Genomic DNA, 27,409 nt, shown 5'->3' with positions numbered 1-27,409 from the left:
TTGGTCTTTTTCAAACCCATAAGCACGGGAGATATTTTTATCTTCTGGTGTTTTATTTTTCAATTTCTTTCTCCAGTGTTTTAGTTTTTTCATTATATAGGTTTGCTTTTCTTTCTTTCTCTTTTGTTCTTTTCTCTTTTTTTGGCTACTGGGAATTGAATTGTTTTCTTGATTTCTTTCTTGGCATTTGTCAGAAGGCTACTGATTTTTGTCTATTAATTTTGTAACCCACCACTTTGCTGAAAGTGTTTATCAGCTCTGAGTTTCCTGGTAGAATCTTTAGGGTCTCCTATGTATAGAATGACATCACCTGCAAATGGGGATTCTTTGACTTGTTCATTCCCCATGTATATCATTTTTGTTTCCTTCTCTTGTTTTTATTTAATTAATTAATACTTTAAGCAATCTGTTGAACAGTAGAGAGGAAAGCTGGCATCCTGTCTGTTTCCTGAATGTAGTGGAAATGCTTCAAGTGTTTTCCTCACAGGTATGATGTCAGCTTCAGGTCTGTAATACACGGGCTATATTCAGATGAGATATAATCCTCCCCCCATTCATAGTCACTCTGGGACTTTTATCATGAAGTGATATTGGATTTTGTCAAAACCCTTTTCTTTGTTTACTGCGAGGATCCTGTGCTTTTTGTTGTGAAGACCATTTGTGTTAGATTACATTGATTGATTTACATATGTTGAACCATCCCTGAATCCCTGAAATGAAGCCAACTTGATTATGCTGAAGACTTTTGCTGATTAATTCCATGTGACAAAGCACTGATTTGGGGGAGAATCTCTCCACTGTAGACAAAAGAAGCTTCATCTGTTTGATAACCTACACACGGTCATATTATCTGCATGTGCTAGTGATCACAAGCAGATTATGTGTGACCAGGATGTCTGTTTCCACATGAATCCTTCTGTCTTGGACTCACAATTATGAACACATGACTTTCTGAGAGGGGTCATTTGTGTAATGTTCAAACACACAAGTGCTTTCTTTGGCAAGTAACGACAGCCTCATCATGGTTGATTATTACAGACAGTACACTGCCATGTAAATCAGAGTCACTGAAATGCAGAGGCTCGTGAAAGATCATCTAAAGAGAGAAATGTCTCTGAAATCTTAAGTACAGAGCAATAGGGACACAGATACCCTATTCCCACTCCACTGTCCTGTATCAGACCAGCTAGCTGCTCCACAGAAGGATTTCCCTCTCAGTGAATAACAACATAAACTTCCCAACTGTTCAGCGCCAAACCCCTGGCTCATCACTTTCACCAACTAAATGACAGCAATGGCTATTGCCTTGACCTCTGTATTTCAAGCCCTGCAATGTCTCTCTGCTTCTAAACATACAACTCTAATGTGGGCCACCAATGTCTCAGACTGCTTCAAAAGTTTCCTAATGTAATTCTCTGCTTTTCCTCTTGACCTTAGGAACAATGTTTATAAAACCTTAAAGGAGAATATGTTAGTCCCTCTGCTTAGAAGCCTCTGATGTCTGGCAAAAAAAAAAAAAAAAGACAAAAAAAAAAAGTCAAACTACTTTCTATGGCACCCAGATCTCACAAAGGCCTCTTCATGACAGGGAATGAACTGATCCGTGTCTGAGGGTTGTCACACTTTCCATCTCCCTTTCCAGGAATGTGTCTCCCTTGGATGGATCCCTTTCTCAGTTTTAACTTTAGTTAATCTCCCCTTGCCTTTCTGCCTGAATCAGAACTCACAAATACCCCATTTTCCTTGAGTTCCTTCCATTGCTGTGTGACCCATGCTGACTGAGTGTTGACATTTTCATTCACTCTTCTCTTATGCATTCAAAAGGCATGCTTTATGAGAATAAGGACCTCGCTGTCTTCATCACTACTGTTCCAGAAACCTATAGGTCTGGTACATCCTCAGTGACAATACATATCAGTCAAATGAATGAGTGGATGAAATGCAAAGTACAATCCAGAGGTGGAAAAATGCTGGCCTGGATCATCTTTTTCCACAGCAACAAAATTGTCCCAAAGGTGACAGTTCCTCTGCCTGCAAGAAAGTCATGTGAGTTACCTCCTCCATATAGAAGGAGGGATTTTTCCCCCAACTAAAAGTCTGACTTCATCATGAGAAACATTTTCTAGAAATGGAGGGGTGAGGAAGAACTTCTGACAGAGACAAGAAATGAGGCTACTTCTCCACAGCATGCAGGTACTTGGCCCAAAAATGTTAATATGCCCTTAGGTCTGAGCTTTTATGCTAGATATTGTAGGGTTATCTTGGAAGAAGAATTACATTCTCTCTCTCTCTCTCTCTCTCTCTCTCTCTCTCTCTCTCTCTCTCTCTCTCTGTGTGTGTGTGTGTGTGTGTGTGTGTGTGTGTGTGTGTGTGTGTGTATGTGTGTGTGTGTGTGCATGCCTGTATAAAGGTTCATATATATGCAGGTGCAGAGAGCTGCATATAAATGCAGAGGGACACCACTTGTCTTTTCCTTTGGAGATATGGTTTCTTTCCAGCCTGGAGCTCACCTGCTAGGCTGAGCCCCAGGGGTCCGCCTATCTCAGCCTCCCCAGTGCTAGGATTACAAGCATGCACCACCATGCCTAGGCTAGTTTTTTAACTCTGGTTAGTGCTTACAAAGCACACAATTACTGACTAAGCTGTTCCTTCAGCCTCTTATGAAAGTTCTTTGGTTCAGTAAATAGAGAAGTAGTATTAATGTGAAACTTACAGGGGCCAACAGGGAAATAAAAGTGGAATCCACACAGCAGTTATAGGATAAGACCATTTTATATCATGGGTAAATATTTTATAGCATACTTTAACAACAAAATTAAAAATAATTCAACTTGATGGAATTCCACCATGGAAGGAGAAATATCTATGTCTTTCTTTTGGCCTCAGCTTCAGCTCTTTCTCTTCTTTCCACAGCTTTCTCCTTTGAGAGTCCTCTCAACTCAAGAGCAAACAACGATTCATAGATTCCCTATTCTCACAAATAGGTGCCATTCTCAAGGTGGCTCCAGTAAAGGACCATCCCAGCATGATTACTGTGTTCCATGATCACAAGGAAAACCTATCTTACCTGAGAAAGAAAACGTGGGAATCGAGTACCCCTCTTCCTAAAATCTTTGTTTTTTTTTTTTAAGATTTATTTCATTATTTATTTACATGTATATGTATGTGTATGTGAATGAAAAAAAAGAAATAAAACGGAAAAGACATGTCTGCCCTAAGTATGGTGGAGGAGAAATATTACTGGAGGTAAAAGGAAAGCATAGCCAGAGGCAGACACATCTTGGAGAGTGCAGAGTGGTCATGACCGTGAGCCATGGGAGGAGATAGGGAAGGAGAAGGGAGAGGGGAGAGAGGGGAGCCAGGAAGCCTAAGGAGGACTGGTAACCAAAATGGTTGAATTATATAGGGAAAGGCAGCTGGAGAAAGGGTAGTCCAGCCCTGGGTTGGAGAAGTTTAGGGTAGGGGGCAAGGTAGGTAACAGGTAGGGACTGAGGGATGCAGGGAGACCCTACCAGTCAGCATCCACTTTCATATGTTAAGTAGGTACCTTAGCCATTTGTCCCAGGTTTGAAACTGTACAGTATGTGTGTGGGTATGTGCATGAGGCATGGATAGCTGAGAAGGCCAAAAGAGGACTTCAAATGTCCTGGAGCTTTAGAAACAGGCTGTAATGAAGAGCCCAGTGTGCTAAGAACCAAACTCTGGTCCTTTGCAAGAACTGCAAATGCTAAACTGCAAGCTGTCTCATCGGGGCTACTCATCATCTCTATTTTTTAAGAGAACAAAAATCATTAAGTCAAGGAGTTTGAGAAATACATCAGCAAGAGAAAGTGAAAAGTGAATGAAAAAAGAGTACCAGGCTGGAGGTGGTCTACAGAGGCAGCAAGCAATGTAGGTTTAAACAAAGTCAGGGTTTATAAAATAGCAAAGCCATTGAGGTAAAACTGCTCCCCTGGAGCATTTCTCCTTATCACATTTGTCCTTGGTTCTCTTCTTATGCTAACATGGGCAATCAACTCCTATTCAAGATACTCATAGCATCAGAGTTTTAGAATGCAGGCTTTTTCCCATTTGAGAAAAATGAACCAGTGCATAGGTCAGAAACTACCCAACAACCAACTCCCAGAGTGGAGTCTAGAGATGTGTCTTGTAATCAAACATACTCATATTTTACTTTTGTCAAACATACAAATAGTCACATGAAATATAAAAAAGAGAACCAGTAATGAACTTCATATTAGTTGTGAAGATATTTTGACTCTTAGAACCTTTTGTATTCTGAAATCCAAATTTCAGAATTCCAGATCTTTATCTTAAGCCTTTAATAATATGGAATGAGGAGAAATGTGTCAGTGAAGTGAAGCATCATCTTTGCTTTGGAACAGAGAGGAGATAAAGGTGGAGAGAGTGATAGGCAATAAGCAAAGGGTACAATCTTGAAGGATAAACTTAGGATAGCATGTCCAAGTGAGACCTTGGAAAATTTTCTAGATGCTTCCTAGCTTGTCTTTTTCCAGTTGGAAATAATACACAATAGAATAAATTTCAGGGCTTTTAAAAAATTCATGCTAGTTCAGCATCATATTGGGGACCATCTCTAGATGAATGGGATGTTGGGAAATAGGCATAGTACCTTTGTTTTGTTGGCTGTCCTTGCTGCCTGGGTTTCCTTCCCACCGCATCACTGAAATGAAAGTGCTAACCAAGTACAAATGAGTATCAATTTAGATGAAATTCAAATTATCAAAATAAAGTATAAAAATCAGAAGTGTGAAATAGAATAATAATAGAGAAACAGCAACTGGTCTGGGGAAGGAAGCTCACACACACACTTACTTGTTAAGAATGAGGCAAGCCGGGCGGTGGTGGCGCACGCCTTTAATCCCAGCACTCGGGAGGCAGAGCCAGGTGGATCTCTGTGAGTTCGAGGCCAGCCTGGACTACCAAGTGAGTTCCAGGAAAGGCAAAAAGCTACACAGAGAAACCCTGTCTCGAAAAACCAAAAAAAAAAAAAGAATGAGGCTATTTGGGGAAAGGACCTCAAGACCATGATGGGACCTCGGATTGAGAGGGAGAACACTGAGAATAGATGGTGGAGAATATTATTAGAATGGCAGACATGCTGCAGGACCTAAAAGGAAGGAGGGGATTCTAGTTAAAGGCTTAGGAGTGAGTAGAGGGGAAGAGAGGGAGAGGGAGGTTGGGAGAGTCATGTGTGGGGGGAATGTAGAGAACCCTCTTCGGAGACTCACCTGAGGCATCTTCTGAGAAATTCCTAGAGCCAGCCATCAAGCAATCTCTTGAACAAGTCCCAGAACAAAGGGGGATATTAGACTTATAAGTGTTTAGGGAGTGGCAGAATGTTTTATACTGTAGCTAGAGATTTCTCCAGTCCCTTTGGGCCCACAGCCACTTAGACCCAAGTAAACATACAGAGACTTATATTACTTATAAACTGTATGGCCATGGCAGGCTTCTTGCTATCTAGATCTTATATCTTAAATTAACCTGTTTCTATTAATCCATAAGCTACCACATGACTTGTGGCTTTCTGTTACTTTTCATCTTGTTTCTCATGGCGGTGGCTGGCAGCGTCTCCTGGCTCAGCCATCCTGTTCCCAGAATTCTCCTATCTGCTTGTCCTGCCTATTCTATACTTCCTGCCGGGCTACTGGCCGATCAGCATTTTATTTATCAACCAAACCAGAGCAACACATTCACAGCATACAGAGCGATCAATATCCACAGCATTACACCACATGATTTAGTTCAAAGTAGAAAATATGATAAAGCACATAGAGAAGCCAAGGTTAGTGGACAGAATCATCACTCAGTCTACAGCACAGATAGTTTTGTCACTCTCTGCCCCAGGAAGACAACTACAGAGGTATATGTCCTGCTATCTTTAGGTTTGGGATATGTGCCATTAAGAGTACCCATATTCTTTAAGGGGGAGGCCCCATTCTAACAAGAAGATGGCATTAAGGTGTGCCACCTCGACAGGCAAATACTGATTTCTGTGAGGAGGTTAAGCCTCTGAGTAACCAGAATTCTGTGTTTAAGGATGCTCATCTATTTATTGCAACATGACTATATATTATTTGTATAACAGAGAACTATTTTGAGTTTATAATTTAAATTAGATTTTGAAAATAAATAGAGATAGCATTATGAAATGAAGCTACTCTGATTAAATGCTTTTTTAAAAGGTTTGGGGAATAAAAACACAGAAAAGCATCTATGATGCTAAAGAGGCAAGCAGTAACAGCTCAAATGACAAAAATATATGTTTTTATTAACATAATATTTTTATTGATTCTTTGGGAATTTCACACCATGCACCCCAATTTCACTCACTTCCCAGTCCTTCCATGTCTGCCCTCACCCTTGTGTCCTACCCCTCCCACACACACACAAAAAAAGTTCAATTCGTGTTGCTATATACTCACTGGAACATGATCAAACTCTTGGTGGCCTTCCCTTTAAACAAGACTGAATCTTTCCCCTCCTGGAGCCATCAGTCATGGAGAGTTACACTTCAGCATCTTTATCATACTTTTTAAGACTTCTCTTTGATGGCTTCCTGTTTAGGCTGTTACTTATGGAGGGGTGGGGGAGGATAGGGGTTGTCATAGAAGCCTTTTATGTCCCTCTTTCTCAACTGTGCATCTACAGTCATCAATATCACTGCAAAAGTTGCTTCCTTGCTCTTTACAGTCAGCCGGAGCATGGATCATGGAGTTCCACATGGTTTCTGGGTAACAGCACACACCACGAACATGGCACCTAGCTGCAATAGGACCATAGACCCAGAAAGTGAACCGTTTCTCGCCTCAGTCTCTGTGGTAGCCCAAAGCCAGGGTGATCCCACTGCCTGGTGGCGTGGGAGGGGTGGGGATGGGCTGAGTCTATGTGTGTGTAAGCTCCAGACTGCTGCACACTATCCTACTCAACCCAACTGGGCAACAATACGATATGCGCCACTGTCGACCTCAGCTCTCTCTCAGGCCTATTACCACCATCGAGTCTCCAGTTCTGCTTCTTTCCACAGTGCACATACACATTTTTAATCTTAAGACTTTCACTATAGGTTATAATTCTATTAAAATTATTATTTATTCAGAATGAATCAGAATAATGGACCCATTAAACCCATAAACATATGGGTCAAACATATGATAATTATAATTTATTGCTACCTATATTCCTAATTGCTGTCAACACAGAATCATAGCAACCCCTACTCTTTAGGCTTGGGGTTTTAATTTAATGAGTGTAAAAATAGTAGTTACAATTTTAATGGAACTAATTAATTTAATTGGCAGTGACAATACAGCTGATGTTTATGGTCTGCTCACCAACTGCCTAGGACTGTTCGAAGTGTTCTGTGTATATTTTTCTTAAAATTTCCCAAAGTCCTGTGATAAATATAGTAGCTTTGTCTCAGCTTTACACATGAGAAAACTGGTGCTTAGCTCACAGGACCCTTATCTAAAGCCAAAAAGCAACTGGAGAGTTGAAACATATCACATCTATTTTTCTTACTCCAAAGTCAAGTTACTGAAGTAATTTTATTAAATGAATATTGAAAAGATAGTAACAGTTAGGTTCATTTGTTTAAGTTTAAGAAATAGCACAGCATTATTTTAGGCCATGCTTAATTTGAACCTAATCTGTTTTACAGCTCCAAAATTATTTATACATGGGTTATCTTTCAGAGCTTAAAAGTTACTTAAAGACACAAGAGCAGCCATGCAATAATTAATGTATTTTTCATTCTAGTATCCATGGGTAGGTAATATGACTAAAAAATGTATATATATACATATATATGTATATATATACATTTATACATATATAATATAATTATAACTAGGAATACTCCATATCTCTTATAGATATTCTTTTTCTGTTTACTTTTCTTCAAAAACCTAACAATATTTAAATGGAAAAATGTATTTCAAAAAATATCAGAAGTAATTCTTAAAAACTAATTGTAACAAGGCAATGGATGAAGATTTAGTTCAGTTGTTTTTTTTTTAAATAAAATGTTACAAGCCAGGCAGTGGTGGTGCACGCCTTTAATCCCAGCACTTGGGAGGCAGAGCCAGGCGGATCTCTGTGAGTTCGAGGCCAGTCTGGGCTACCAAGTGAGTTCCAGGAAAGGCGCAAAGCTACACAGAGAAACCCTGTCTCGAAAAACCAAAAAAAAAAAAAAAAAAAAAAAAAAAGTTACAAAAAAATCCCATGAGAAGTCAGAAAATGTTAAACCAATAATAACCGAGCACATTCCTAAACAACCATTACATTACATTTCGAGAGGCATCAGAATGTAATCCAAATCCTGCTGCAGTATTTGTTGTTAGGAAGTATAAGTTACAGTGAAAGCCTTCATCCTGTCCTGGATTGAATTTTGTTGTTCATATAATATTAAATCCCTAACCATTATATGAATGGAGCCTTGTTTGGGAGTAGAATCTTTGCAGATGGCCATATTAAGAGCATTGTAGCAGGTCCTAATCCAGTATGACAAATGTCTTCATGAGAAGACATTTAGAACTGGAAGGATGGCTCATTGATTAAAAAGAACTTGCTGCTCTTGCAGAGGTCCCAGGTTCCGTTCTCAGCACTTACATGGTGGCTTACAACTCTCTATTACTCCATTTCCAGGGTATTGGACATCCTTTTCTAGCTCTGTGGGCATAGAGCACACATATGGTGCATATACACACATGCAGGCACAGCATTTGTTTATATAAGATAAAAAAAAATAAGTCACTTTAAAAAAAGAAGACATTTAGAATCACAGACATGCATGCAGACCTGGAAGACAATGTAAAGACACAGAAAGCAAACCACCAGCAAAACAAGAAATCCTTAAGCTGTGTAAAGCTAGGACACCAGCTGGGAACAAAGTTCCCTTCATGGCTTTCAGAAGAAGTCAACTCTGCCAAGTTGATGTCAGTAGACTTTTTCAGAACTGTGAGATAATCAATTGTCATTGGTCAAGTTACCTCATTTATGGTATGTTAATACAGAAGACCCAGGAAACCAATATATCCCTTTAACAACTGTACACACAAATACAAAATTATATTAAAATCTTCCATGAGACAGACTGATATATGTCATAGCTACACTATGCATCTTGTAAGAAGCATAATTGCAAGATGTATATGCATTCTGCAAACATAAGTGTGACAAAGGCCCTTTCAGATATAAGTCAAGTGTACGCCCAATGAGACAGTCTGTCAAAATGATGCCTGCTTTTCCACATACAGAAGCAAAGGCATCAGTTTTTCTGGCATCTTGAAGATGAGTCATGTAAATCTAAAGTATGAAATCAACTTCCTCCATTAATGGAACCATAAGGATGCTTAGAACATGACTAAAGATGGCATGTGTTAAAATACCTTATCCTACTGGATGAATCTAGCTACGATCATTGCACCCAACTTGGTGACTCTCTAAAAGCTGACAAGGCACCCATGTGATGACCACTAACCAATAGAGGACAAATATTATTAGTTTGAGAACTGTACAAGATCAATCTACCAGAGCAACAGAACCAATAATAAAATAGTTTGAGTTAATAATTTCATACATTAGAGATACAAACATATCCAAACCAAGCTCAAAATGTGGGAAGGGCTACATATAACACCCAGGTCAGGGGTCTCTACAACAAAGACAAAGGTCTAAGCAGTCATTGTAGGGGATTAGGGTATCTGAGGGCTCAAGAGCCTGGAAAGTGTCAGCAAAGATTATGCCTGATTAACTTTCAACTGCCAAGGATGCCTACCTGTGATTGGCTCTGATTCAACTAAAGAGCTTAGAGGAAGCAAGGAAGACAGAAATAGCTAAAAATTTTAAATATGAAATTCTAGATTTCCCCCTAACACAGCTGGTTACTATGAGATCTTATCTAAGTCACACGGGTCTGAAAAACTCAATCTTCATCTGTAAATACTGGTAACAGTAACACTGTCCGTGAGGAGTTGTGAGCATCTAAAAAACCAACAAACTAATAAAACAAAACAAAACAAAAAAGACCTATGACAGCATGGAAAAATGTCCAGCCTACAGGAGATACCATCATTGCTATTACTGAAATGAGGTCATCTTGCAAAACTTCCCATCCAGGGAATAATTACCCATTTTCTTTATCAACCACTCTTCCTTTATAATTAAGAATTCAAACCATTCCAGAAGAACTAGTTAATAAACATGAGGTTCTAAATATCAGACTATGCCAAGATTCTAAACTGACATTCTGTGAGCATACATTGATTCTCCACAACTACAACAAGTCCCTTTCTCTTTCGAGGACATATTGAAGTAACCTGTACTAGAAGCCAACACTCCTGTGGGTTACTCTTCACAACCTGGCTTACGAAAGAAAGTCCCTCCCACCCCTGCCAAATTCTGTGATGTAACTGGTGCCATCATCTCCAGTTGCCCAAACCCTTGACAACTTTGACTGCTTAAGGAAGTCATTTCTCCCATTTGCTCTAGGGCCTCAGTTTTCCTCACACATCAAGCTACTAAGATATAAAACTTCTCAAGTCTGAGAAAGTTATAAATTAGAAAATGGGAGATACAAAATAAATGGAAAAGCAAAGTGCCACTTCACAAACTAAAACAGAATTACATGGCACAAGCTAATCAGCAGCCAATGCTCTGATAATTTATTTTTGTTCTGCTCCATCCATCCAGCTAGATGCCTGAGCCCCAGGGATGCTCTGTGTTGTCTCTTATATGTAACTAAGAAATGCTTGTCTCTCTTTGGTACAGAAGAATTAAAGACTAATTTCCCATCCTCACATGGCATTCCCAGTGGGTTGGTGAGACACTGGATCATTTACTATACTGGGATGCATACACAAAGAAATCAAAAGACCCTTTGTTAATTCAATTATTTTAGAGAGGAGGCAAGAAGCCTTGACAAACTAATTTAAGTTTTTGATTTTTAAGGAATAATTGGGTTGGTAGCAAAGAGTGTATAGAAAGCCCATAGAGGTAAATGTGTAAGATAGATGACACATTTTGATTTTGGATCTTTAGAGTTTTTGGTGAAATCTTAGTTATACATTTATAGATATCAATTAACTAATGGCTAGCAATGTAATGTCAGTGCTGACAATTTAATTCACCCAATTTTTATGAATGGCTCTACACTACCATGTATTTTACTAATTATCAGGGATAAGGCAGTGTCTAAGTCCATGTTCTTAGGAAGCTTTCATAGCCAAGTAGGGGACATAGATGTGCACAAATAGTTTAAGTATGGTGGGAGGTGCTTAATCGTCTGTTACAGAGGTAACCCAGAAGAGGAAGTGATCATTTAGGAAAGGGTTGCTGGGAACATTCCCTTGGATGAGTGAGCATAAAGGTCCATTTTAATTTTATTATAATTGACATAAGCTAGAAATTAGCTGGCTAATGAATCAATCAGCAGAATTTATGAGGAAAGTCTTATGGCTCACACACTAAGAGAGGTGAGAGGGATCTGAGGAAAAGAGTGATTCCCAGGAAGGAGATGACTCTCACAGGCCCGAGGCACTTTTGCATCTTCAGGATCCTTCTTCCAATTTGGAAAAAAGAACAAAAACAAAAGGCATTGAAAATCATATTTTACAACTCTATTGGTCTAAAAAATGTAGATTTTAATGTCACACGTAACATTTTATTCAGCCTAAAAGCTCCCTTTGTCCTGATGCTGAAATCAACTCTCCCTTGGACTAACATCTTGTGGCCCCTAACAGTACAGTGGGGTTCCTACACCATGTCTTCTGTCCCTAACAGGGAAATGAGTCTTAGTGACTGGCTTGAAGTAATTGTATATAGCTCATATGTTTGCTCTTCTCTCTGCTACAACTCAGTGTTTACACATGAGAAAAGAAGTTTGTAGGATCAAGCAACTTTCCCAGGCTCCCATAGTCTGAAAAACAAAATGTTATGTCTAAAGCAAACACCTGGACTAAACCAGTGCTTCCCTCCATGCCATGTTATCCCCTGTACAGTCCCCTGAGTGAGGTCATGGTCATGTGTAAAAACAAATGTCATGTGAACCTTACAAGTGTGCATGAAAGCAACATGGAGACCACATTCCACACAAACGAAATGTCCAAACCAAGCCTGGTTGAAAACAAATATTTACAGATTTGTTCAATACAGGGCAACGAACTGATAGTTAACCTCATCAATGGTTTGGTGTAGGGAGTTGAGAAAACTCCGAGTGAGTCAAATCCTCAGTGAATGTGTCCTGATGACATGGACATGGCCATGTCAAGGACCCCAAAGCCTCAGATCCATAGGGAAATGGCAAAGCCTTCTTATTGGCTAGGCTCAGGGAAATGGCAAAGACTTCCCTCCTGGTCCAAGTATGAATGGTTAACAGTATGTGTAGAAAATGTCTACCATAGCCACCCCCTTTAAAGTTTGAAGACTGACCCCCTACAGAGACTGTTCCTACTGGGATAACCAAGCCTGTGCCCTTGATCTGTGTCTCATAAACCCCTGACTCGATGTTCAGCTCTATTCAATGACCCTGACTCTGTTTTTCACTGTATATAATAAACATGCTAAGTTTTGGGGTGCTGCAGTGTCCTCCTCAAAGAGCCCAGTCTATGCAGACCCAGCTTTCTCCCTATTTGTCTGACTTTTTGTCTTTCCCTTCCTACTCCAATCAAGTCAAATCCCTGGAAGCCAGGCAAGGACTTGACAACATCTCATGTCTCTGAGCCTTGGTTACTCTTATCTGTGAAACAGAAACAATTTAATTCCATGGTGTTCACTGAAGGAGCACATCTTTTTTTTTTTTTGGTTTTTCGAGACAGGGTTTCTCTGTGTAGCTTTGCGCCTTTTCCTGGAACTCACTTGGTAGCCCAGGCTGGCCTCGAACTCACAGAGATCCGCCTGGCTCTGCCTCCCGAGTGCTGGGATTAAAGGCATGCGCCACCACTGCCCGGCTAGGAGCACATCATTTAATAGTGTACATAACTGCACCTGACACAGTGGAGGGAGTGAAAGTTAAGGGCATTAACAACAACTTCCCATACCATCTGTACGTCCCTTCTAGAATTCTCTCAATGTAATGACAATAAACACACGTATGTGTGCAGATTCATACTATGTGTTTTGACTGAAGCAAAGCCTTTAACACAAATCTGGGAAATGAACACAAAACTTGTATGGCTTTCCTATTTTTGTAGCTGAGAAAATTGAAGTATTCAAAGTGGCAGTGATTTAATTGAGACGCAGGAGTCACACAGAGATTTTTAAGAGAGTTTATGAATGATGATGATGGCTTTGTCACATTTGAAATTGTTTGATCCTTTTTTTTACTGAAAATATCAAATTCCTATCATGTCATCCGTGTCTGAAAGTGAGATACACTCACTAGTGAAACTCTCCTGTGCGTTAACCTTCTAATTCCTACTGACTGGTGAAATGTCAACGTTAGCGTCTTTGCAGCCCCTTAATTCAGCCCACAGCCCTGTTTCTATTGCACTGATAGCTGTCCCTGGGGCCACCCCTCTTCTCATTGCCCAGGCTCCAAGCCTCGGATCATCTAGGGGACCGCCTCTGTGTTCCTCCCCCATGATTCTGTCATGCGACATCTTGTCAGTTCCTTGTCCACAGAGCCTCTTGCCTCGGTCCCCACCTTCCCATTACTGCTGTCACCGTGTGCTCCACTCATAGCTTTATTAAACCTGCCCCTTGTCAGAATTCAGTTACTGCCTCCCGACACACAGCACGTGGCTCTACTTCCCATCTATCTCCTAAGAGTCGCCCTACACACGGCTGCTCGAAGAGTATTCCCACAGATGGGTTTAGGCAGCTCGGATTAACACTCTATGCTCCCTTGCACTGTGCTATCAGCTCATTTTCCAGTCTTGTCCCCCTCTTCCACACCTCAAGAACTGCCAAACAGGGCCAGTGAGGAAAACGTCCATCACCTCCCCACCTGCGCAGCTTTGCTTCTACTAATTGGCTGCCTGAAAACTTCATCCCATTTCTGTTAGAATTCTACCCACAGTCCAGGATCCTCAGCTGAGGTACCATTTCGTCTTATTTATTGATATATTTTTATTGAAAAGAATTTCACACAATATATTCTGGTCATGGTTTCCCTTCCCCCAACTCCTTCCAGATCCTCCCCACCTCTCCACCCACCCAACTCCATGACCTTTCTTTCTCTCTAGACAAGAAACAAGTAAACAAAACAAATAAACCATAATTTTAAAAAAAAAGAAAGAAAAAAACACAAGACACAGACACATGTACACATGTAAACACACACACACACACACACACACACACACACACACACACACACACACACACACTTGTCTGTGAGAAATTCTCTCTGGTTTGTCCACATACCAGTCTTCGATGATTCAATAGTACCCACCACTAATTTCATTTTTTGGTAGTACATTATTATTATTATTATTATTATTATTATTATTATTATTTTAACAGGGTACCACACAACGGTATAATGTTAGTTATTAGCTTACTATATATGCCTCAACACATTTAGGTACATAAATTGCACAACTAATTGCTGTTTTATCATGAACAGATATTATATTGCATCATACGCTTTTGTGTGCTTATTGTGATCATAAGGCAATAAAGCTCACTTATTTGTTTGTACATGTTAAACCATCCTTTCCTGAAGTGGGATAAATCTCATTTGGTCATGAGTAGTCTTTTACAAGTTAGACCTCATAGTAGGCACTTGGAAGGATCATGGTGCTACAGTTGTTTGGACTGCCGTAAGAAAAATTCACATGAGTTCTTCAGTAAATGGATGGTAGAATTCAACAATAAAGCCATCTGGTCTTTGGCTTCTCTTTGTTGAAGGACTTTTTATTCTTCATGTATGTAAATCAATTTAATTGATTTATATAATTCTCCTTCTCCAAAGCTAGGGCCAATTTTGTAGCAGATGCTACAGTCTCCTGGAGAACATACTGAGTGTGAGGGTGCAGGACTTTATAGGAAGCCTAAAGTGCTCCACCAGATGCTTTCCCAAGCCTCAAACGGCTGCTTCTACACATTTCCATGTATGCATGCACTTAGGCTTTGAGGAGAGGTTTTTGGGGTTTTTGTTTTGTTTTTCGAGACAGGGTTTCTCTGTGTAGCTTTGCACCTTTCCTGGAACTTGCTTTGTAGACCAGGCTGGCCTCGAAATCACAGAGATCCGCCTGACTCTGCCTCCCGAGTCCTGGGATTAAAGGCATGCGCCACCACCGCCTGGCTGAGGAGAGTTTTGAAACATATTATTTTAGGATCTTCACAGTAAGTGCTGCTAGTAAAATTCTTAAGGAACATGCAAATCAAATAATATATTTAGTTTCAGCAGAGAAAGTTTAGCTGAACCAATGTAGAGAATTAAGAATTAAAAATATAAATAAAAATAATTAATGACAATAAAAACTATACTGTCACAATGAAATTGTATTCTATATTATCACTACCAATTTTGGAAATTATAGAAAACAGGACTTACTTAAAAATTCTCACTCTAATAATCACATAAACAAGTTAAATTTTAATACTGAAAGCCAGCTTGAAAACCTAATAATAAAATACATAGAAAAAAATGGTAAAATATACTTCTGGAAAAAAAACTGTGAATGTAAAAACAAAAAAAAAAGTACAAAAAAAATCAGACTTTTTGTTGTACATCTCAAATTAGAAATGTATACTTAAAGCAAAGAGGAGATTTGATGTGCTCATGAGGTTTGAGTGAATCTGCAGATGAACCTACTGCTTACAGAAATGCTTCTGGGAATGTCCATATGTTTGTTTACTTGTGATGTTCATTACTTGTAGACTCTAATTAAAAATAAACTTCCACCCCAAGTCTGTACTTGGGGCTGAAAGCAAGAAAACAAAGATTGGAAATCTTGAATACTAAAAGTACATTTTTAATCATTCATAGTTCAAACAGAACTATAGTACAATAAAATGACTTAATGAAAAATATTTAAGTGTAATACATTTTAAATGTAACAAATAAATTTTTAAATGTTTAAAACATATAATTTTAAACTTAAAAAATAAATTTTTAAATATGATAAAATATTAAATGTATAAATTTTCTGAATACAGATATCTGGATTTATGTTAGTGCTGGTAAACACTATCTAGCTGAATGCTATAAACAATTTCCATGTTTCCTACTCTAAGTTCAGAAACTTAAATTTATAAATGATGTGAAGTGCTCTTAAAAAAACAAAACAAAGCAAAAAAGAATGAAGAGAAAAAAATGTGAAAAGCAAAGGAGAAACGATTGGGATAAAAAAGCAGCAACTGGGCTAATTACAGCTCCCCCTAAGTGGACTCTCCCTGAGGCTGGTGAATAGGAGATGGATTGCATTTCATCCAAGAGGCCTCCTCTGTGTTCCTTGAAACAGGATAGCTGGGTAAGCCAGTTCCTCACTCTTAGGAGCTTTATTTTCAAAGCAGATCTTCCAAAATGATTCCAGATTTAAGGATGACAAAATTTCTTGATATTTTGCACATGTTTTTGAAGATTAAATAAACATTTCCAAGTCAACTCTCTTTTTGGGCGTTCTTTCCTCCCTATTTCTCCAAAAACATTATTATATTTGGAAATGAAAAAGATTAGGAGATGCTTTTGTGACGAGATGGGAAGCCAAGAACAGCATGCAGCCTTCATCCCCACATAGAGGTTATTTAGATCCACCCAAATGTTGACACAGCTATTTATTTATACAGTAATGAGAACATATACACTGTATGTAACCAATAATGTTATTCTTTCATCAAGAATTCATCACTTCGATCCTGGGAGAAGGAATAAGACTATCAAATTATTTTTCAAATTTAAGACCTATATTCTTTCATGCTTAAAAGATGACACGGGACACCAATTTCAAGTCATCATAATTTACACAGTGAAAGCAATTCTGAACGTGAAGTGCTCAACTGGTGACAGGCTGAGCTCATGTGAAGCTCCTCAGACTACTAATTAACTTATGAATGTATTCCACTTGATTCTCAAAATGATCCACTCAGGTCAGCGACACTAACTCCACCATACAGGACACACTAGATCTTAGAGAAGACAGGACAGGCAACTTGTCTAAAGTCACAAGCTAGCACTTGTAAGATCAAGGAATCTAGACAGGTCTACCAATTCCAATTTGTTTGTTTGTTTGTTTCAAATTCTGCTGCCTCAAAAGTGTAAGGGTAGCACGCAATGTAAACACACAGTCATAGCAATTTTGAGGTTAAACTGATTAAATGGAATACCCAGATTAAAAGGCCGAAGGAAGACAAAAATTTCTCCTTCATAGACCATAATCACAAATTTTGTAAGGTAACTAATTGATAGTAAACGTCCACTCAAGGAAATAAATTCTTGGTTATAGCTTTAATGAAACCATGTGTTTGTTCCATTGTAGAAGACTTTTGCCACTTTGCTTAATTAGTATTATTTCAGGCCATCCGCAGAACAGGAAGAAAGGTGTCACTTCAACATGTGAAGGAAGAGTCAAGTTGTGCAGTTTATGATAGGACTTCTCTTCGGAGATCTTTGGATCATAATTTTAAGATCACCCTGTGAGCTTTTCCCTCCAGTCACACTTTAACTCTGTAAGAATTGAAAGCTATAATGCATGCCACAGAACCCCAGCCACCAGGGAGAGAGTGCAGAAGGAAGCTGAAGGAGCACGGGAAGGTGGTAAAGTCAATGGATCAATCATCTTGATAAGGTCAAATAACTGTAATGAGGCCATCAGAGGAGAACGCAATGGTAAGATAGGAAGGGAGATGTCGAGGTGATGCTGTTTTTTAGTGCGACAAGGGTTAGAGAGCTAGTGTGGATGGAGCTAAGGTTGCAGAAAAAAATAGTAGATTTTAGAAAATAGGACAGACAAGGAATGGAGATGCCTAGGACTCTCAGTCAGACTCAAACGGACAGCTGTGTGGACTCATAGGGCTACATTAGGAGCAGCAAAGTAAAAGTTGTTCAAGAGTTTGATTCTTCGGTGAACCAAGTGTAGGAAAAGGAGATTGGTAACAACAGTAAAAAGAGAACGGTGACTTATTTACAGTCAAACAAGCAACTGGAGATCATGATTCAAATTTTAATCCCTCACTTGTGATCAGAAATGTATGCAAACCACAGAAGAGTGAGTGAGACAGATGAATGAATTGTGTCATTAAAGAAAGGAAATTCCCTTTCAATCCAATCTTTTCCACCTTCAAAGACAGAAGGCAAGATGGGAACAATACTGTGTTTAATTTATCACTTGTCACTTGACACATGGCTAGAACAAATCAGCTCCTGCAAATTTCATACAAGCTAAAGTTTCTTTTTTATTCTACCTTGAAAGCCAGGGATTTTTGTTGTTATTGTTAGAAATCCACACATATACATGATGGGCAAAAGTCATCCTCTTATTAAATCACCCAGGGAATTTGCATTTTGATTAAAAAAGTCTACTTTACATAATAAGGATAGAAACACTCCCTAAAGAATACTACTGGAACTATTTAACTTTTTGTTTTGTTTTGTTTTGTTTTGTTTTGTTTTGTTTTTGGAGACAGGGTTTCTCTGTGTAGCTTTGGAGCCTGTCCTGGAACTCACTGGCTAGCCCAGGCTGGCTTCAAACTCACAGAGATCTGACTGCCTCTGCCTCCCAAGTGCTGCGATTAAAGGTGTGCACCACCACCGCCTGGCTACTATTTAACATTTAAAAAGTAAAATAGTTATGTTTTCTAGAGAATTCAATTATATAGCTTGATCCTACATAAAACACAAACATTACATATACCATACATGTATATCTCTTAAAGCAAGCAGTGTTGGGCTGGAGAGATGGTTCAATAGTCAACAGTACTTGCTGCTCTTCCAGAGGATCTGTATTCAGTTCCCAGCACCTACATCAGGAAACTCACAACATCCCGTAACTCCAGTTCCATGGAATCTTATGCCCTCTTCTGGCTTCCATGGGCACTGCATACACATGGTGTACGCACATATACTGAGGCATGCAAATGGACATAAAAATAAATTTTTTTAAAAAATGAGTGAGTAGTGTTTTTACTAGTAATACACATAGGTAAAACCCAAAGAGAGAACAAAGAAAAATTTGACAATATGCAGCAGGAACCTGAAAAGTGTGCAGTATGTGACTTAGAAGCTCTACTGAAAATTCATCCAGAGAATAAAATTAGACATATATAAAGTGTACAGATAGGGATGTTACTAATGGGCCTAGCTATAATATTAATGTTTAAAAAATAAGTAAGTATAGACTAGATAAGCAAACTTTGACACAGTCATGGAGTAGAGAGCTAGCATTAAATGGATATTGACTTGAAATTACTTGACAACTACACCCCATTCTGGCACACCTTCCTATATAAGAACAAGCAATTTATGAAATTAAAGTGATTTCATCCTGATCACTTTTTTGGTAAACACTCCAGAGGCATACAATTCTAGAAAATACAAAGAAAAATGCTAGTCTTAACAGAAGAATTATGCTTGATGTCCACTAATTCAATTAATAATGAATGTTTATTAACAATATGTAAAAAATTGAAGTTGGTCATCTTCTGACATAAATATTTTATCAACTTTGATTTTCTTCTATCAAAAGAAAATTAGTTCTTCACAAAGAGGATGCCAGGATCATAGTTATTCTTAGCTTCCCCAAAGCACATTTGTTTTGCCACCACAAAGCTGTTAATTAAAGCAGCTATAGTCCAAAACTACTGAGCCTGTTAATTGTATTTCTTCTTCCTCCTTCCCTCCTTCACCTCACCTTGTTCTATTCTTAATTCACACTGCATATAAACATCAAGTAAAGTACAGATCAGAATGATACTTGTACATATGCACTTCATTAGTAAACATGATCCACACCATTAGGACAATTAGCCAACATGTCTCTGGTCAATAATAAAACTAATAAAATATGTGTATATTATAATAAAATATACTTCATGAAAGAATTTAAAGTAACCTGAGAATTTCATTCCTGAAACAGTTCATTGGTACATTTGGCATCTGGCCTGGTGGAAAAAGAAGTTTTTGAACCATCAAAATGCATTCACTTTTAATATGATTCACACAGTAATAATGCATAACTCTAAAATAAAAATGTGTACAAGATTTTCAATGAAATTAAAACATTTAGTACTCTGTACAATAATTATAACATTGATATTTTATGATCATTCTTAAAGCATGTTGACATTAGCCTTTTCTCTGTCTAAATATAAAAAAGATAGAAGATATTAAAAAAATACTTTCTAATTCTTATTATAAGAAAAATGGAACCTGTCAATATTAAGTTGACTCTTCTGTACCTACAGCCATCAAATAATATTTATGTAGTCCAAAAATGAAAAAAATTCATTCCACAGATGAGAAACTAAAATTCCACAGCTATTTGGCAATATGCATTTCCTCTACAATATAATTTTCCTTCCTTTTATCATGCCTATCTAAAAACATTACAAAGTTCATAAAGTATAACAATTGATAGCCAGTTACTGTCCTTGACCTTGGAGACATTTCTAAGAATCCAGAGTGTCTACATATAGGCACATTTACTTTTCTAAAACAAAGAATGCTTCACCTTCTTATTCAGAACTCCTTCATGGCTATGCCTTATCTACTAAATGTGTACACGCTTTTGGAGATTGTAATTACAGGGTCTATCCAGTTTAGATCACCCTAAAGTTAAGTTATCTTTCACTGCCCAAATCTCATCGTAGTTCTCAGCAAACAAAATGCATGTCCAGCCACATGCTTCTGCACTGTTGTTTACTGGGTCCTTCCAAGTGCAGTTACCCCCATCCAGTATGTCTTCCTATGTGTCTTGCCACCTGGAGTTTCCATCTGAATTCTTGACCAAGTACAATGTACTCCCTTCTTTGTGATTAAATGTATACTTGTTCATTATGCAATTATATGACATCAACTTTTTATTTTTTTATTTCTCCAGAACTCCTAGTATACTTTCTGATATATGGTTGGCATTTGATAAGTGCTGCAGTGGTGTACAATAATGGTATCTAATCTGGGATGATAGCATTTCTCCTTTCCCAAGAGGCTTTCCTATGAAGGCATTATACCTGTAGCCAGAAGTTTTCTCCAGTCCTGTGGAATCTCTCCCACCCGTGTCCCAGAGCCGCTTGGTCCCAAATAAACACACACAGGCCTACATTATTTTTAAACTATGGCCATGGTAGGCTTCTTGCTAGCTAGCTCTTATATCTTAAATTAACCCATTTCTCTAAATCTATACTTTGCCACGTGGCTTGTGGCTTACTGATACCTCTACATCCTGCTTCTTCTGGCAGTGGCTAGCAGCATCTCCCTTGTCTCTCCTTTCTCTTCCTATCTGTTTGGATGTCCTGCCTGACTCTAAGCTGCCTTGTCATAGGCCAAATGTTTTATTTATCAACCAATCAGAGCAACACATATTCACAGCATACAGAAAGACATCCATAGCACTTCCTGTTTTCTTTTTTTCCAAAAAGAAGGTTTTAACTTTAACATAGTAAGATTACATAAAATAGAATAGTTATCAAGCAAGAACCACAGTTACAATAGCCAGTCCACTTATATTTGGCAAATTCAAAAAATTTTTTTATTTATCTTATATTTGTGAATCCAAGGTTTCATATCTAGCTTATCTCTTATCATAACCAGGGAAAATCATAATTATAACTATCTAGTCTTCAACTACATCAAAGACCTGGGAGGATATATTATTACCTAAGTAAAGAGCAAATGCATTGTAAGTAACTTTCAAAAAATCTAGAATGACAGACAGCTGGCTACCTGGACAGTTATCCAAAGTTCTGCGACGTTGGGGCATCTATCTTCAGCCTATAGGTCTAGAGTCTCTCAGTCACTTCTCTCTGTGTCCTGTAGAATGTCTGGAAGTTTCTTCTATGAAACGGGAACCTGAAGGACCATCTTGTTTTGCAAAGTTCAGTGGTTGCCTTCCTATGGGTCCTGCATGTCCAGTCAATACAACATTTTGTCAAGTAGTCCGAGCAAGAACCGTTTCTTGTCCAAATGGCTATTTTTGCCAAGAAGAAAATAAACTTCATATGGAGTGTCTTTGATGTCCATCCTTCTCTCTGAAATAAATCGGTGTTGCTACGAGCAGACATGTCTCACTGTCCAGGAAAGCCTAGGTTTTTAAAACATTTTAAATGCCATATTCTGTAGGTCTTTGAAGTGTTTGAAGATTAACTACCTAATTGAATTATATCTATGTATACCTAGAAAATTTAACATGACTATAAGTTTGACTATCATAGAAGACTAATTACTAATCTGTATTTTATAATTATCCATTACAATTTAAATGAGCTGCATAAACATAATACGTTAAACAAGAGTAGAAATATACATACAGTAAAACAAAAATAACTTTAAATTTGTATCAATAAACTAAAATCAATACCAATGTAAAACATTTTAAGCAAGTTGCTCTTTAAAAGTAGGTTCAACAATCCACCCATTTATCCTATCATATCTACATTCTATATTTCCACATCATATCCCCCTTTCTTCTTTTAGAAAGAGATTGACTATGACCAATAATAATTTGTAACCAATAACCTAAAAAAAGACAAATATCGATAATCTATTTTTTGGTAAGGTGGGAGTTTTTTTTCTAGGCTATTTCCTGCTGATAGAGGACAATCTTATAATCTTGGTAATCTTATGGAGACACAAAGAAAATTTTAGGATTATGGTCAAGTCCCGACTGGAGTAGTCTGTTAGGCTGTATTCTCTGAGCCAGTTGCCTTGAAGTTGATTTTGGATGTTGGATGATCTGGGCCATGGTGTCATTGGAAACCTTTCAGGGGGTCTTGGCTGGTCAAACCATATTAGCCTGGAAGCAATCCACAGGTTCTCATCTTCAGTGGAAACAAAAGCAGAACCTATTTTCCAAAGCAACATATCCTTAGACATAAATTTTGAAATCAAGATACCTTTAAAATATACATATTAATTTAACTTAGCAGCTTACAATCAAATGTCTCTCTGCAGTTAAAAATCCCAAAGACAATATAATCCAGACTCTCTGTGGAATATCCATCTTTACATGGCTTATTTTTTATATTACCTTTACTGTCTCTTTAAAGACTTTATTTTTTAAAACTACTTTTTATATAACTGTCTATATTCCTTTTCCTCTCTCTTCCAAGCCTACATACATTTTTACACACACCGTAACCATTTAGAGGTTTATCCCATCTGAATCTGACTTACTGTGAATCTATTGCTTTAAACTGTAGCATTACTAGGACTGAAATGGCAGCTTTGGCTGCTGGCTCCGCCCACCTCAGCTTTCCAACATGGTGGAACTATGTTTACCACCAACTTTGGGGGAACTATGCTTACTGATGGACTCTGGGAAGCAGTGGGTCTGTGTTTCCATCCAGCAGTGTACAGCCCAGAATCCCCCCCCCCCTTTTTTTTTTGTTAGTAGCAAAAGCTCTATTCACCATGCACCATGTTGTGCAGCTTGCAGAAACCTCTGTGTAATTTGGTGGGAATTTGCCCTGCTGTAGCTCCAGCCCACATGCCGCAAACTTACCACAGCCAGGGGACAAATCATTATACCTAGGCTCGCCATGAGTGACATGAATTAGGAAGGTGCTCTTAGCTACACTTATAATCTCTTCTTAAGCTCTCTCAGGTTTTAGGTGGAAACTCTTGCCACCAAGTGTGGGCACCATTTGTTGCTGAAGTTTTCCTGGTCCCAGCCTGCCAGCAGTCAGGACAAATCTCTCCCACTCATGTCCCCCAAGTAAACACACAGAGGTTTTATATTAATTATAACTACATGACTATGGCTCTAGCTTTTCATTAGCTAGCTCTTATATCTTAAATTAGCCCATAACTATTAATCTATGTATCACCACATGTTCCGTGACTTTACCTGCGTCCCATTACATGTTGCTCCTTAGGCAGTTCGCTGTCATCTCTCCTCTAATTCTTCCTGTCTCTCTCTTTTAATTTCCTGCCTGCCTCTAGGCTTCTTTGCCATAGGCCAAATGGCTTTATTTATCAACCAATCAGAGCAACACATATTCATAGCATACAGAAAGACATCAACAGCATTACACCTATACTTCATATACATAGAAAAGGTCACTTCAGACTTTACAAGGCTATATATTCTCTTCTAGATATCACACCATATTAACTCACTCCTCTCTTTGCAGACATAGGATAGTGATGCCTAGTTAGTCATGGGAATTTGTGTTTTAAATATTGTTCTGGAGCTACAAATGGTCAAAGTTAAGTGCAGTTGCGTCTAAAATTGTTTTTAAACAAGTATCTCTGAAATTATTTTAATTATCTTGTACGGTGAAAGATACTTGCAGGAGGCTGATCTTATGGTACTACATAATCTACAAAAACAAAAGCACAGACATGAGAGAGAGAACAGAGAAGGCTGATAAATGACAACTAGAGTGAATTGTCTTACATTCCCTTACCAAAGAATTCTGTTAACAATCTTGTGCTCTTTAGAAGAAGGCAGCGAAGGAGAAAATGGATTAAAAGCATTAAATTTGTCAGACACAATGAAAGATGTTCAATGATATCAAGCTATTAAAAAGAAAATAAGGTTCAGTCAACACAAACCTGAAGAAGCAGGACCATTCAAGATGACATAACTATTACAATAAACAGCCAAGAGAGAAATAGTACTGTGATGTACATTATATTAGCAAAATTGTCATATGTTATCTTAGCCCACTGACAATCTGGCTCTAGAAGCTGGGTTGGTCCCTGAATTCAGTGCAAGGTTGTTTATGTCAATGTCTCCTAAGTTCCCTGTCCTGAGTCAGGTTGGTCCTCCTTCTCTGTAACAGGGAGAACAAAAAACAATAAGCAGCTAAGGGTATTGAAAGCACCATGTACTTGAAAACAACTAGAAGATATGTCTTTTCCAGAAGATGTTACTATTGTTTACCCATGATATAAAAATACTTTCAGTAAGTACAAAAAGCTGAATGGGATTCTTATCCTCAGAGAGAAAAAGATCAACTCAGATTCCAGCTAACTGCCTCAGTTTTTCCCAGTCAGTTTTTATTGGATGTTCACAAGCCCCCAAATGTTGCAGAATGGACCTTTACATTGTGTGAAGATATTTCACTGTGATTCGTTTAATAAAAAGCCAAACAGCCAATAGCTAGACAAGATTTTCAGGGCAGAGAGAATGCTGGGAAGAAGGGTGGAGTCAGGAGAAGATGCCAGGATCCAGAGGAGGCAATATGGGCAGTACAGAGTAGAGGTAATAAAGCCACAAGGCAGAAAGCAAATTAATAGAAATGGATTAATTTAAGTTATAAGAGCCAGTTAGAAATAAGCCTAAGCTATCAACCAAGATTTTATAATAAATAAGAAGTCTCTGTGTGGTTATTTGGAAGCTGGCTGGCAGAACAGAAAAATCTGCCTAAAATGGCACCCAATGTCTGGCCACTTATATCCACATAAGACCTGAGAAAGCTTTTAAAAAGGGTCTAAACACACACATACAGAGCCAAATGTAGCTTCCTACTCTTGTGTCTCTCTGGCTTGCTGTGGTACAGAGACATGTCTCCCAGCAGCTGCCTGCATGCTTGAGCTGCCAGTGTGCCATAAGCTAAGCCATGCAGCAGGTTTAAGGTTTTTCTCATGCAGACAGAAAAGGTTACAGATACCCACTAAAGCAGGTTCAGATGGAAAAAAACAAAAACAAAAAAAAAAACCAAACCTCTAAACAGATTACAGTGTGTTTAACATTGTGTGTAGGCTTAAGGGGAAAAATGGGTATAGATAGTCATAGAAAAAAATAAACAGTTTAAAAATAATAATAAAGTCTTTAAAGAAAGAGTAAAGTAATAAAAAAATAAGCCATGTAGAAATGGGAAATACACAGGGAATCTGCATCCCGTATGCTGTTGTGTTGCCTTTGAATATTTTGATTGCTAATGAACAAACGATAGCTGCTGAGAGACATTAGATTATGGAAACTTCTAAATTAAACCAACTTACATATTTTTAAAATGTCAACTTCAAAATGGAAGTCAGAAAATAAGTTACAATGGGGGAGAGGTTATGGTATTGTTTCCACAGAAAACAAAAGGCTATGGATTCATTCCAAGTTGATAGAAATCAGGCTTGATCATGAAGATCATGGGTACAGACATAAAGAAATATATCTACAAGAACTAAGGCTAAGTGACATATATTTTACCTGCTCAAACATAAAACAAACAAAAAAAATCTTTGGTTGGCTTGTGTACAATGCACAGTCTATAGTTGTATTAATGCAGATATGTATGTTACCTTTGAAAGTCTGTGTGTCTTCAGAGCAAGGGGTCCAGATATCAATGAAAACAGTGGGTGGCCCAAGTGATCAAGCATCTCAGAATGTCTCTGTTGCAATTTACTCAGAATTCTGCATCCAGAAGAGCTTCAAGGCTTCTAGATGAGATGATCCAGCCTCACAGACTATTCTGTGGCAGGACCTGACCATTATTCTAATTTTATCAGGGTCCCCCAAAGATTCCAGCACCCTTAGACAACAGGAAGCAGTCTAGAGAACACAATGTCCACATTCCCAAGAGACAGGGTGGGTGGTTTTTGGTCATTCAGGGGGTTATAGATGTTTGTCATCATTTAGGGGGGTTGGTTAAAAATTGTTATTGCTCATGGTGAGGGAAAAAAGATAAATTAGATTCAGGGATCTCTTTCTGAAGGGAAAAGGGGGATACAGTGTAGAAATGATGGGATAAAAGGGTGGATTGCTGAGTCTACTTTTAAACAATCACTACAATATTTTACATTGGTATAGATTTTTGTATACTGATACTAATCTGAGGTTATTCTTGTTAAAGTATTCTTAAGGTATTGTACCTATGTAGCTCATTTAAAAAGGTTATGTAAAGTTTTAGTCTTTAAAACCCATTTAGAATATTTTAAAAATACAGGTTATCAGTTAGTCATATATGACAATCATGTTAAGTATGTCTTCAAGGTCATACAGAGATACATTTTGGATAGATAGATGGTCTTCAAACACTTCAAAGACCTACAGACTATGGCATTTAAAATGTTTTAATAACATAAGGCTTTTCTTGACAGTACAACACATCTGCTCCTGGCAGCACCAATTTACTTCAAAAATGGATGATGGGCATCAAAGAACCTCTATATGAAATTTGCTTTCTTTGTGGCAAAAGTTAGTCATTTGGGCAAGAAACTGCCCTTGCTTTGACTACTGACATTATGCTGTCCAAACTGGACAAGCAGAATATAAAAGAAAATGACTACTAAACTTTGCCAAGACAAGGCAGGAGAGTCTTTCAAAAATTCCTGCTTCACAGA

General features: G+C 38.2%; 1 protein-coding gene across 4 annotated transcripts in view; it reads right to left on the bottom strand.

Moving 5' to 3' along the window:
* Macrod2 (mono-ADP ribosylhydrolase 2) overlaps positions 1 to 27,409 on the bottom strand; it is a 1,966,896-nt gene that overhangs the window by 1,400,037 nt on the left and 539,450 nt on the right. The window contains exon 5 of one of the 4 annotated variants that reach the window (XM_052726013.1): positions 20,365 to 22,965. The exons of the other annotated variants lie outside the window; for them this stretch is intronic. Within the exon in view, the coding sequence (XP_052581973.1) occupies positions 22,700 to 22,965 (266 nt within the window). The 3' untranslated portion in view covers positions 20,365 to 22,699. Of the gene's footprint in view, positions 1 to 20,364; positions 22,966 to 27,409 lie in introns of those variants that run through there. 4 annotated transcript variants of the gene reach the window in all.

Source organism: Peromyscus californicus, unplaced genomic scaffold (genome assembly GCF_007827085.1).
Source record: "Peromyscus californicus insignis strain IS unplaced genomic scaffold, ASM782708v3 Scaffold_7__1_contigs__length_154581171, whole genome shotgun sequence".
Classification (NCBI taxonomy): Eukaryota; Metazoa; Chordata; class Mammalia; order Rodentia; family Cricetidae; genus Peromyscus; species Peromyscus californicus.
The sequence above is the reverse complement of the archived record's forward strand: the minus strand, read 5'-3'. Positions and strand labels throughout refer to the sequence as shown.